We start from the raw sequence: 13046 nt of genomic DNA, 5'->3' as shown, positions 1-13046 counted from the left end.
TGTCCTGCTGCTGAAGCTTCTACCTATAAAGTCACTGTCGAAACCACTCAAGCTTGACTCTTCTCATCCCAATCTCTATCCTTGGACCAACACGAATCATACCACAACGAGCAACAATCTCATCATCATAAACATGCCCTCAAAGACGTAAGTCTCATTGCCATATCCCTATTAATTGATTGACCATGCTGACGGCTGCCTGTGCAGAGACGTATCGGATGTGCCAAGTGCCAATGCAACTCATGGCTCAGCTACGCCGCCCTCCGACAAGGACGCAAAGACTCCATCGAATGGAACCGCTAGCTCTCACTATCCTGTAGCTGAGACTGAGGATGAGGAAAGGAAACAACGAGATGAATTGTTGGTTGGCGTTGGATCACATCTCAACAAAAGCAAGTCCATCATAATACTTCACTGCTGTCTTTTGTTATTCTCATCACTTAATCAACCCTCTCTGAAACATTCTTCTAACCTACCCTATTAGCTTGACCGCAGAGTGCTCTCTTATATGAGAGAGACTACAGGGCGGGAAGTCACAGTGTAGTATACGATATTAACCGAGTTCGAAATAAGTCGGCGACAGACATTTGCTCTCATATAAAGACAGTTTCAATTGAATAACATTTTTGTGGCTCTGATAGATGTACATGTATGCTCTATCCCACCTATAATGGTATTTGGCTTCATAGTTTCGTGTCTGGTTCCCAAAAATGAAAACACGATACTCATCGTCGGCAGGGATAAGCTGCTAAACAAATCATCAGCGGCCAATCACATTCGCTATGAACACTCACAGAATGAAAGTGGGCGTGTGATTTGGGATAAGAATGAATGTGACGTCGATCAAACTAGCATGCAAAGATATTACCTATCATAATATTCAGACATTCTAGAGTTGCCTTATCACAAATAGGAGACAAGCATTAATTCACTTGAGTTGAGAAGAATACTTGCATGTTGGTGATAGACTGATAGACTATTGGTATAAAGGCATCGTCGACACCACTCAATATTGGCCTTTACTAAACCAATTTCCACATCCAAAACACCACGAATCGATCGTATCAAGAACCCACAACAAGTAACCAAGTCCCGTCATCATCAACATGCCTTCCAATTCGTATGTCCCATCACACTATCCTCATTCACGTACGAGCCACGTTTAACAAGACTTGTTGGAACTCTGTACAGAGCCGTATCTGGTGTATCAAGTGCCAAAGCGACTGATAGGTCAGCTGAGTCGTGTCGTGATAAGGACACAAACATATCCCCGGATATATTCCCTGCCTCTGATTCTCATGCAGGGGATACTGAGGATAAGAAGAAGGAAAGACAAGATGAACTGTTGATTGGTGTTGGCTCACTTCTCAATACAGGTACAATGGTACCCTCGAAAGTATTCCCTACCCCCGACTCCGATTCAGCGGATATTACGGATGAGAAGAAGAAAAGACAAGATGAACTGTTGATTGGTATTGGCTCACAATACAACAAAGGTACGTTCTTTATTAATTTACACTATCATCTTCTATCAAGTTTATCAATCATAATACAACTTCTGGACCATCTTCTGATAAATTTCCATATTAGCTTGAGCGCAGGAACATGCTCTTAGATAAGACACCATAGGGTGGGAAGATTTGATGCTCTGTGTGTTGGTAATATAGTTATGAATATGCTCATGCGGAACAAATGAGTGTTAATAAAACGGAAATTTGAACTGAACAATGTTTGGGGCCTTACGATAGTTGTGCGCTTGCTCTCATCCATTTGTACGGACATTTAATACAATGCTGCAAACCAACCTAGGATTTTATATTGAGCATTTTCTTCTACGAAAACAAAAAGACAGAATCAAACACTTTAATCGTCTTTCTTCATTAAAAAAGTGAACTCATGACTTAGCCTGACCCTTCTGGACTCAGCACCGTGGTTTGCGGCCCCAGCGACCTTCATCCATACTAAACAGCTTGAAACTCATGCTCTTCATCCGGCGAACAACGACGACACCGATAACACCCTCACGTTAAATTACAGACGCAAGCATATGTTGACCCAACTTCCCAACAGGTCGAGAGTTACGATCAGGGAAAAGGAAGTTGACAATGCCATCAATTTTGAAGAGCACTATGTTGGGATCATCACTACATTTGACCCTCGGACTATCAATATGCTCAAACCAACTACAAAGACCTCTTCACTGCCTCTTCAACTGATGGAGCTTTTACGCAAGGGATAATTATTTTGTGATTTTAGTACGCACAGTCAAAAGTAAATAATCAATCTCATTTCCACTAGTCTTGGTTGTTAAATGTCACTTCCAGCTGTTATGAAACCAACCAATGAGATAACACTGACTTCAAATCCTAGGCTGAACCCGGTCAAGTGCGCCCTCGCTTCGACCATAGCCCAACAACTCCATCAGATTATTGAACAGTGGCGTTCAATAGACCCTGAGATAGTTGCAAATGCCCCTATCAGCTTGCCAAGTTTGGATCACTATAAAGATGCAGCAGTAGCACTGTTTTCTTTGTCACTGGTTTTCGTGCACTCACTTCAGCCATTCTTTTACCTGCTTAAATGCGTTCTCTTGTTGTTTTGCGTCTGGCCTTGAGCCTATTTGCTGCTAGATCTGCTGTCGCAGGCCCATGCAAACCATGTAAGTACATCAATAAATGTTTCTAGGATCTGCTAACACGAAGCTTAGCCTCAGTTACGACGACATCCGAAGGCATTCCGGCCGCATCAACAGACACGTCATCGGTCGTATCAGCTACATCATCTACCGTAGATTTTTCGGCCACTTCTGTTGGCACCGAATCGTCTACAGAGACTTATGTATCTTCATCCCTCGAGACGTCCTCTTTTGCAACAACGGAGACCTCGGCGACTACTACGTTTATCACGGAGTTGAGTACGATTGAGTCAACAACTGTGGAACCAACGACCACCGAAGGCACTACTACAGTACCCGCAACAACAGAGAGCATGCCCACGCCCACTTTTACCATATTCGCCACGGGAGAAAGTGTCATTGAAGGGGATGCCCTTCATACTTTTGACACCGACGGTTATGTTGCCACATTCGACCCCAATGCCATCTTTGGCGAAACTTCAGTGCGGCCATATTCCATTGACTCGCAAGGAAGACTTGTCAACGACCAGGGCTATTTCCTATGCGCAACCTACGTTGCTACCAACAAAGAGCTCAACGCACCTGCGGTAGTCGGTACCTGCACTAGCGACGGGCCGAAGAAGGCTTTCTTGGACTGCACTCTGTCTCCAGACCTTGCTCTTCGATGTGGAATCCCGGGCCGATCTTGTGTGTCTAATCCGGTAGGTGAGCCCATCTGTGAAGTATCTGGCACATGGAGTACTTTGTCTACTGGTTCTGTAATTGTAGGCCATGCTCTCAAGATTGGACCGGCTGATATCCCTGTTACCCCTGTTGCTCATGAACTTATTGGATTGCGTGCGTCCATAGTATAGATATACATAGCAGTGTATGTACTGTTTGGATTCAATGGATCAAACAGCAAATGTATTACTCTTATTGGTTTTACAGTATACTGCAATAACGAATGCGTCGCCAAAGAATGCATAGATTGGTATATCGTTCGAGCCAGTGTTTCTTTACATTAACAATATGTCACATGTTGTCAGAAATATTAACCAAGCCACGTGATAGCCTCTAGCAATTAGGAATTATATCAAGGAGCATGGTCTTCTTTGTATACCAATCTATTTAAAATAACAGCCATTGTCACTCAGAGATCAAACATGAATCTCTCAACTCTAGTTAAAATGTCTCAAAGCTGTAGTTCCAAACCCTTCTCAACAACACCAATATTCCATTATAAAAACGCAATGTAGGAAATCCCAGCACGATGTTGTACCTCCGGAGTTTTGATCGTGAAGCTCACACCTTTCTCGTCCCATCTTGTAGCCTCGCACCAGGCCTTTGCAGAAGTACCTCCGAAAGGCACATCAAGATGGTGGAAGCCGTAGAACAAGAAGCGGGGCTTGATAGAAAAGGGTGGCGAAAAGTTGCAAACAGTATTATTCTCAGTTTTGAGGTGCATCGCATTCCAATAGCCAGAGCGAATTGTCTCATCATTTGCCTCGTACGCGATCCACATAGCACCAATTTCATCAACCATGCTGCCTGTTGAGCAGGAGTACATTGGTCAGTTATATTCGAAAGAGGTTTATGTCGGTTTTGCTTCGTGGACTTACCACCAAATGTATTGACCCTTATCGTAAACCCAGTAGTGGTGGTAGTGCCCACTCCTGCTGATATCCGTAGCGATGGGTTGCTAGTTGTATACTGCGACGAGAACCGGAAGATAAAAGCTACCACTGTTGGCGGTGCCTTGAATGGAGTAGTGAATGTGCAAGGTTGATCAAAGCTTTCACCAGGTGCTGCTGCTTCCCAGGCTCCAGATTTACCCTTGAGTCTTATGTTCCACATACATTCCCATCCAATCTGAATCCGGTTATCGGATGAGTCGAAGCAAGCGTACCTACCCTTGACCTCATCAATCAGGTAACCCGCGTCAACCGTGCCTATGGCAGGCTTAAATCCCGGGGCTAGGTCGAAACATGCAGATGCTTGATACTTGCTGTTATCCCCCAGCTCGAAATGAGTCAAGGCGCCAATAATCCGATGGGCATTCGTTTTAAAACCACCTTTGAGGTCTATATAAAATAGATTTTTGGTAGTACGCGTATATTGGCTCCACTCAGGAGAGCTCCTGATCGACTCTTCAAGTATGTCAACCACTGGCGGTGATTTATATAGCTCGGCAAGGAGATTAACGCTTTCGGGGTCGACCAGTACGTTTGCGGACCTTAGTATTGGGTTTATGCTCCAGTCCTGTGACTGATCGATATGCATAATTGAACTTGTGCTTTTGAGTCTGTCAGTTCCATTCAAACTGTAGATCCTGGTCCCCGCAAGCTGGTTGACAATATATAATTGAGATACTTCGTCAATGTCCCAATTTCCGTTGGTCGTATAGGCATGAGGCCTATTAGAATTGATGTTAGTCAGGATTTGCGAGGATTGCATGCGAAACACAATGGGATCAGAACTCACAAGCCTAAAACATGACCCCAGACATGGCGCGCGGTTCTTTCTATCTCTTGAACTGTCCACACAACTTCCTCGTCACAATCCTTTTTCTCATCATCTTTCTTCCACTTTCGAAATCCGAGAGCGGCAGTGGGTTGGCTCTGAGGCTTTGAGAGTGCATCTGGTCCAAGCATACACCACGTCACTCCATCGGTCATGTCAAAGCGAACGTCGGAATCACCATTTTCGACCCAGATAACACTGATAGATATGTGAGAGTTTGGCTTAATCCAGTCTGCCAAGGTAGACTTCAGTATTGTTTTGACGAAGTCGTGGACGTTGGCTAGGCATCGAGCTCTTATGACAGTGGACGGCTTCCAAAGGTTTGGGACGTCGCCGCCAGTTGTCTGAGCACAGAACAAGGCCGGACTCTTGACACCGCCAAGAACATTGATGTGTTCGGCTTCCATACCTGTATACTCTGAGGAGTATTTCAGTAAAAGTTTGGAAAAGTTGAACAAAGATGAACGTGTCTGAGCCTATAAACAGGAGAGAAGGCCACTCATATTGACCAACACAGGCCACCTTGTTTGGCTGGTACAAGAAAACAATTCAAGCTGTGGCTGGCATGACATGCTCCAGACCATTCAAGATGACATACTTTCAGTATCGTGGCTTGACGACAAACCATGAGACTATCATGTTGGAATGCTGAGCATGCCTGAGCTTTTGTGTTCGACTTCGCTTAAATTGTAACAGGAATAGGGCGTATGTCTGGGTTAAGTTTAGCTGGCAGTCGTGTAGTGAGACGATTTGTTGTCCTTTAGAGAAGATGAGTGAGACCTAGTAGGAGGAGGCTCTTGTCCACGGATCATGTCTAATGACCAGTGGGGAGTGAGGGACGATCACTAACAATAATTAGCATTTTACAACACAATAAGGTTTTCCAATCACAAATAGTCTGAAGCCAGTCGAGGCAGAATACGGTGTTGCGTAACAAAATAGGATAAGCTGTCTTACCTTCTCACTGTTGGCGCGTAGACATGGCTGGATTACGGATGTTTTGCTCCTTGAAAAGACGCCACACAAAGAGTCTGTAAGAATTGCCCCGCGTATTGAGGCCATGTGTTGTCGTTATTACCAATGGTTGTCATCAACACCATAAGCACTGATTCAGCCATCATTCCACAGCTAGATAACATAACATTCTGCCCTGGGTATTGGAAAGGTTGGACGCTTCAGTTATGACGGACAGAATTAGTAAGTCAGTTTATGCGATCAAGCCTACGAATTTACACTATTCGTTTTTGTGCCTCAAACCTCAGAGGTTATTGTTTCTGCTCCCTATCAGACTCTCGACTTATATGTTCATCCTGAGTCCACCGTCACCTCTCATGCCCTGCTACCGTGACTGAAGCACATCATCTGTATACTCGAATCTATCTCAACCATATCATTTTATTCGATCATCATCATGGGGACTGTATTTGAAGATCCGAACGAGAAAGTCTTTGTCGGTTCCTCTGGAACCAGGTACATGAGTACCCGACTCGTAGTTCATGCCGGTGTTACAGTTTCAATCGCCTTGCGAGATGCTGGTAACAAACGCCTCGTCTTCGAATATGCTGTATTAGATCCTTCCAATGGAAGCTCAAGCGGTACACAAAGCAAAAGCCAGGACACGGGAAAGACGGTAATCGGTGATGCGCTGGACTCGCAAGGATGGTCCGAATCTCCTTTGGCCTTGCCCTTTCCTAGCGAGGTACGCGTTGTTGGAGAGGAGGCCATACCAAACTGGAGTGTCCCACCAGTTGACACAGGTGGAGTAGCATGTGCCCCAGAACCACGCGAAAAGCTCGACTTCTGGCTTTCTACTACACTTTCCTTCACAGAAAACGTGCCAGATTTTGAAGTGTTGTCGGATGGTAAGATGTACTTCTTCAATCCGCAGAAAAACCCCGAGCTGACACCAATTCACAGGCAAATATATCTACCTTTTTCGCCAGGGCATACAGGACGAAACGCTGTCTCCGGGCTCTGTCTCGAAAAACAACATTGGTCACTACGTCAACGGCAATCTACTCTGCGACCGTTATATACTTTCTGGAGGTGTACTTACCAGACCTTTGGAAGTACGCTACCGCCGCAGTGGCCAAAAGAGTTTGATGTTGAACGATCGTGACACTCTGGGAGTCAGCGATATCAATGACAATTTCTTCTACGAGCCTACCCTGTCACTTAAATTCGCTCCTGTTGTTCGATTGGGCAGTTTCTCCGTACTTCGTGTGCCAACCATGTCTAACGACTCTTTCCGATGGATGTTTTTCTTGTCTTCGCTTAGCGAAACACAAATCGATCATTATACTTGCGATGTGTCTTCTGATGGTCTCTTTGATCTGCGTGGCAAGGTCTATTACTCGTGTAACAAGAACCATGACAAAGTCTTTTCAACCGAGTCAGGGCAATGCACCGCTACTGGGTGCGACAAGCCCTTGGTACCTCTCGTCCCTGCAGGCGCGTCCTCTGGTCGAGCTGTTGTCCTTGGCTTACAGGGTGCAAGTACACAGTTGGCTCTGACAAATGAGTTTCAGCTTATCTCGCCTCAAGTCCCGAATGGAGTCACGGTCGAGGCCTGGATTCAGCCTTCAGACCTTGCTATTCCTGCTGGATCGTTCCATACCATTTTTGGAATGAAAGGCCCTTCTGTGGTCCTTGATGAGGATATGCAGTTGGCGTTGACCGACCCTAGCAACCCAAGTTCCATTCTATGGAGTACTGGCCTGTCAGCGAAGAAGGGAGAATGGAATCATGTGGCCCTGATCATATCGATCGAAAATGGGAAGCCCAATGCGAAGCTTGTAGTCAATGATGAAGCTTCGAAGGACTTTGTGCTCGGTGTGACGTCCATGAGTCTGAAGTGGGTAGGGTCCCTGGGGAATTCTACCAAAGTCGACTTCTGTGGCTCTATCGACGAAATACGGATCTGGTCGTACAGTTTGGACCCAAAGACCATTAGTTGCAACAAGAACTCTACGCCAACAGGCACTGAAGCCCTCCTCGCCGCCTGTTGGCACTGTGATGAGGGTAATGGTGGAACCCTGTATGACTCGACAGCGACTGCAAACCACATCATTATGCTTCCTAAACCTTCTGAAGGTTGCGGTTGGACAGGTTCCCAGGCTCCAGTAAGACGCAATGCGGGCTTAACCAAACGAATACTACGCGTAAATAGTGGCGCCGCCATAGTAGGAGGCATCTCCGCAGGGATGTACTATGAACAAGTTTCGTTCTCGGCCGCATCGACTGATCAAAAAGCATCAAATACTAGCTCAGAGCTTAATGCATCAAACAGGACGGAAGAGAAGCCATTGAAGAGGAATGCCAGAGTTCTAGTCTGCTCTGTGGCGATGATGCGAGGCGGCCCAAGTCAAAATCTGTTCCTCCTAGACTTTGGTCTTCTATCCGACGGGACTCTTGGTGGTCTTCCTGGTGAAATTGGATTCCCAGTTATCAACCTCGACGAGAAGGAGATGAAAGCTTCGACTGAGTTACTCTTTACAGACCCCGAGGGAACTGAGCTCTTTGGTGCTTTTCTCGCATTCCAAGCGGGGTATAGTTCCTATTCGCCACCTCAAATTTGGGAGACAGCTGCAGGAGGCATTACCATTTACTTTCAAACAGGATATGATACTTTTGGCGAGCTTCCGTACAGTACATCGAGGGGCATAACTGTCGGCGTTTCTGCTAAGCTAGGTGTTTCCAAGTCAGGTGAAGATGAAAGGGTTATGGCAGCAAGCAAACTCAGAACTGCAAACTCCATCAAGATATCAACAGAAGCTTGCATATGGGCCGACAGTGAAACGGTACTCAATTTGTCAATTTCTGCCACCAAACCAGACAAATCTATTATTTCAGAACAATGGAAAGGTAAGTTCCATCCACATTCTCCTTTTGTGTGGTGACTGTTCTTTGCAAGCAATTGCTAACATTCTTATTCACATTCAGGATTACCGTGCGACTTTCATGATATGTGTAGCATTATAAACGGGCTGTATACGTTTGAAGAGATGCCTGATACTACTGTGGCATCCTGTTCGGCGACAGCGACCAAACTTAACGCAGAAACCATGACTTGTTACAACGTCGCCGTCACGACGCCTCTGACAAAAGCTCTTTCTGCCGGTACATGTTTGAAAATTGGGCGAGCCTATGTCCAGACTGCTGCGACAACTGCTGTTAACTCCACGGTTCTCCTGGTGACATCTCCGTACAGCTTTGGATACGATCTTTGCAAAGTAGTGGAACCGCTAGAAGCGAAGCCAGGTGAAGCAATATCCTTCCTAGGCTATGACTACACCCGTCTCGTTACTTGCGAGCTTCGTGGTAGCACGTCCAAAGCAGGATCCAGTCTTGTATCATTGAACCAGAAATCCTCGATAGGTGAGCTACCATCGAACAATGGATCGAAAGTATCTGTTCCAGCAGAAGTTACCATTCCAGGGTCACCAGAAACACCTTATTTCTCATCCAGTGGGAAGTCTAGAGCTCTGAAGCTTTCTGGGGAAACCACTCTGTCAACATTCCATCTTAGGAATGCCGCAACAGACGCCTGTTCGGGTTTGACCTTTGAGTCATGGATAAAGGTTGACAGGTGCCTTGAGAGCGTAATTGTTTCATACACCACGCAGAAAAGGCGATCTGGGTCGAAAGAGAACGAAGCTCAGACATTTATTCTCGCTGTCGCTCCCACAACGGAGTGGAAATATGCCCTCGAAGGCAATATTAATGAGAAATACTTTCGCATCGAACAATCATCCTTACTCCAAATCAACCACTGGGTTCATACTGCCATTTCGTACCAGAATTTATACTCTCTTCGTTTCAATGGAGGGAACTATGTCCAACTCGGAAACGCCTCCGAATTTAATTTGAGTAATTTTTCCATGCTCTTTCATCTTCAACTTTCCGAGTTCAGTGCGGATCGGTCAGAGCAAATCCTTTTGTCCAAGGCCGAGAGTCCCGATGGACCTGCGCCATATCAGGTCTCGATACTTCGAGATGGTGGTGATAAAGCAATCGTGCAACTCAGGTTTTGGCTTGACACCGACAACGATAAAGTCACCACAAGCTTACAAACCATCAAATCCAAATTCAGTCTTGAGAACGGAAAGCCTTATATCATTTTTGTCTCACGCGAAATCGTGAACCCAAATGCTGGTACGACAGCAACGTCCCCAAGCAGCTTCGTCACTCTCAAAGCTTGGCCAGCAGGAGGAGATGTGACAAAACCGTTAGCCACACCACCTATTGAGATGAGTTCAACAAAACAGTCAAATGATCCAATTGTCCACACTATCGAGATACCTGCGCCGTGTGGCGAGACTGCGTTTACAGAAGCTCCTTTGAGGCTTGGGGGTGGATTGCCCAATACCAAAGGAATTGTAGGCCAGATAAGTGGATTCAAGTTATGGTCCATCTCTGCGAAAGTGCCAGACGACATCACAAACTTCAAGTTTGAATCGTTGACAAAGTCGCTGCTGGGGAGCTATTCCTTCACTTCTACAGACGACAAGATCTTGCGAGACGACTGTGGTCGCTACCATGGTACGCTACGAGAGAAGCCCGATTGGACATCATCACCATTCCCGAACAAAGCCCCTCTCTCTATATATATCAACGGCAAAGCCCTATCTAATCAACCCACAACTATCCGAAGAGATCTTTTGAAGGCTCCTATAGGCCCTCATCAGTTGACAATTGGTAATTCCATTCACGGAGATTCCACCTTTCGTTACATGGCATCACCAACGAACTTTATGGGACAGCTTGACGAACTACGGATCTGGGAAGTTGCTAAAAATAGAGAAAGCATATGCGATGCTTACTGCTCCAAGCTAACGGATGTGCCACCGGAGATCGCTGTCTACTTTCCGTTTGAAGAAGTAATAAAGCAAGACCCCAGGGTTTCGAACAACAAGATGCATTCTCCGATCATTGCCGATATGTCGAACAACAATTGGAATTTATCCGTTGTGCATGACCATCCATTAGTAGTTGAGGATCTACTTGTTTCTTCAGCCGCACCTGTTGGTCGAGACGCTGCCTGTGTCGCACAATTATTGCATGGAAACCGCGGACAGGATCAGGGGGGCAGGGACATTATATCCAGGCCATCTGTGGTAGAATATGGAGATTTAACAATTGGTCCCAATGGGGCTATGGATGGTTCGTTCAAACGAGCCTATACCTTTGTTACTCTTGAGGGAAGCTGGGTATTGATCACAGGGTTCAAAATTGGCACGCTCGTGACAGAGTGGTTCAGTCAAGTCCAAACTGCTCCAACCCTGATAGGTTATATCGAAGGCGCACCTCCAGTACCAGCTGAGAACTGGACCTCAAAAGATGACGCAGGCGACGATCCGCTATCGTCAATCAAGTTCGTCAATGCACAAAGTTGCAGTTACTCATACAGCTCACGCAAAGAGGATGGATCTGACACGGATACAACAATCGTTCGCGGTGCTGGTGCTAAATGGGAAGCCAGTGCTGGTCTCGGTGTCTCAACACAAATTAGTGAGGGTGAGATCAAGGCTGGGCTGAAAACCGCGATGGAAATCTCGTCCTCTTCTATTGACAACGAAGTTTCAACTACAACGTCTCATAACACCATCGACATACAATCTGTCCTGTCAGGGAAGTGGACAAAGGATGCCAATGGTAAAGAGCGTTTTGAGCCAAACAACACAGGGATTGCTCTGGTTGAGAGCGAAGTGGCAGATGTTTTTGCCCTTCGTTTAAAGCTCCAAGGCCCAACCAAGCCTCTGGTGGCATACCAAATGCGACCAAATACAGATATACCCAAAGATCGCAATCTTGTTTCTTTCCGCATCAATCCATATTACACAAAACAGGGATGTATCGATGGAAAGCACGGGTCACAGGCAGACACGAACTTTCCACAGGCATTGTCCTCCGGATCTCACCGGGATTTATCCTACTTCAAACCGGTTGAGGCATATGCCATCAGAGATCGAATCAGACGAGCCGAAAAACAATTGGCTGGAGAGTATGAGAGGTTCCAATGCTCAGTGCCGAGAAATCGATTTCAAAAGAAGAGCCTTCCGAAACGAAGCAAACGCAACATCTGCAACTCATATGTATGGACCGCCGATGGAGGAACGTTTCAAGAGACAAACTCCACAATGGACTTTGTACAACAAGAGGTAGGCGGTAGCATGAGCGACAAGGTAGGCCTTGGTCTTGTTTTTGACATGGAGATATCTATGGCCACAGTATTGCAGACGGCAAACGTGGATTCACTCTTCTCTACTCATTTTAACATGATGCTCACCAAAGAGCACGACTCGGAAAACTCATTCGAGCTGCAAGCTACCCTGCCCCCGCCAGTAGATGTCAAGGATCGTGAAGGGGCAGTGGACTCATACCGTTGGATGAGCTTCTGGCTGGAACCTCACGTAGACGCAACGGCGGCTTTCTTCCAGCAGGTAGTGGATAGGAAATGGCTACAAGAGTCTACAGAGGGAAAGTAAGTCGACGAAGATTCTACCCTAGAGACTCTCACAGCTAATGATCAATAAGCGCTGCGACACTCCGCAGCCTGGAAGCTGCTCTCAAAGCTGAGAAGGCCGATGCAAAGACAAAGGCATGGCGAGTGTTTCACCGGTGTACATATGTTAGCCGAGTGCTTGAGAAGATAGTGGCTCCGGCTGCATCTGTGGCACCCAAAGCAGTGCTGTTCGACCAGACTCCGAACTGGGGTCTCATCTGTGCTCTGGAACCATATTTACGATCGGCCAAAGACAAGAATGAAGTGAGAGAAAAATTGCAGCCGCTTATCGACAAGCACTGGCCCGTACTTCAAGAGAACAAGCGGATCGCCAATCAGCTGGTGGATATACTCGTGGAGTACCTTGGTGTTTCCTAGTTAGTGTGCAAGCAAAGAGGAACTCTC

At 46.2% G+C, this 13046-nt stretch overlaps 5 protein-coding genes across 5 annotated transcripts; 4 read left to right on the top strand and 1 right to left on the bottom strand.

Moving 5' to 3' along the window:
- Positions 1-1021: 1021 nt before the first annotated feature.
- FGSG_04520 (uncharacterized protein) lies at positions 1022-1723 on the top strand. The gene is made up of 3 exons (XM_011322766.1): positions 1022-1120; positions 1192-1496; positions 1591-1723. The coding sequence occupies exons 2-3, from the start codon at positions 1382-1384 to the stop codon at positions 1593-1595; spliced, it is 120 nt and encodes a 39-aa protein (XP_011321068.1). The 5' UTR covers positions 1022-1120; positions 1192-1381; the 3' UTR covers positions 1596-1723.
- An 857-nt stretch (positions 1724-2580) lies between these two features.
- FGSG_04521 (uncharacterized protein) lies at positions 2581-3489 on the top strand (the record flags this gene model as incomplete). The annotated part of the gene is made up of 3 exons (XM_011322765.1): positions 2581-2659; positions 2708-3340; positions 3404-3489. The coding sequence occupies 3 exons, from the start codon at positions 2581-2583 to the stop codon at positions 3487-3489; spliced, it is 798 nt and encodes a 265-aa protein (XP_011321067.1).
- Positions 3490-3854: 365 nt separating this feature from the next.
- Positions 3855-5255, bottom strand: FGSG_04522 (uncharacterized protein; the record flags this gene model as incomplete). Its single annotated transcript, XM_011322764.1, has 3 exons — positions 3855-4165; positions 4237-5030; positions 5161-5255. 3 exons carry the CDS (start codon positions 5253-5255, stop codon positions 3855-3857), a joined length of 1200 nt encoding a protein of 399 aa, XP_011321066.1.
- A 1356-nt stretch (positions 5256-6611) lies between these two features.
- Positions 6612-8414, top strand: FGSG_12236 (uncharacterized protein; the record flags this gene model as incomplete). Its single annotated transcript, XM_011322763.1, has 3 exons — positions 6612-6999; positions 7055-8259; positions 8403-8414. The coding sequence occupies 3 exons, from the start codon at positions 6612-6614 to the stop codon at positions 8412-8414; spliced, it is 1605 nt and encodes a 534-aa protein (XP_011321065.1).
- A 3862-nt stretch (positions 8415-12276) lies between these two features.
- Positions 12277-13019, top strand: FGSG_12235 (uncharacterized protein; the record flags this gene model as incomplete). Its single annotated transcript, XM_011322762.1, has 3 exons — positions 12277-12321; positions 12433-12620; positions 12674-13019. The coding sequence occupies 3 exons, from the start codon at positions 12277-12279 to the stop codon at positions 13017-13019; spliced, it is 579 nt and encodes a 192-aa protein (XP_011321064.1).
- Positions 13020-13046: the final 27 nt, after the last annotated feature.

Source organism: Fusarium graminearum, chromosome 2 (assembly GCF_000240135.3).
Source record: "Fusarium graminearum PH-1 chromosome 2, whole genome shotgun sequence".
NCBI classification, from domain to species: Eukaryota; Fungi; Ascomycota; class Sordariomycetes; order Hypocreales; family Nectriaceae; genus Fusarium; species Fusarium graminearum.
This window is presented reverse-complemented; position numbering and strand designations above follow the sequence as displayed.

What these genes read in the sequence shown, in the direction of transcription:
- FGSG_04520 (XM_011322766.1), top strand. Translation starts at nt 1,382, where the DNA reads ATGGTACCCTCGAAAGTATTCCCTACCCCCGACTCCGATTCAGCGGAT.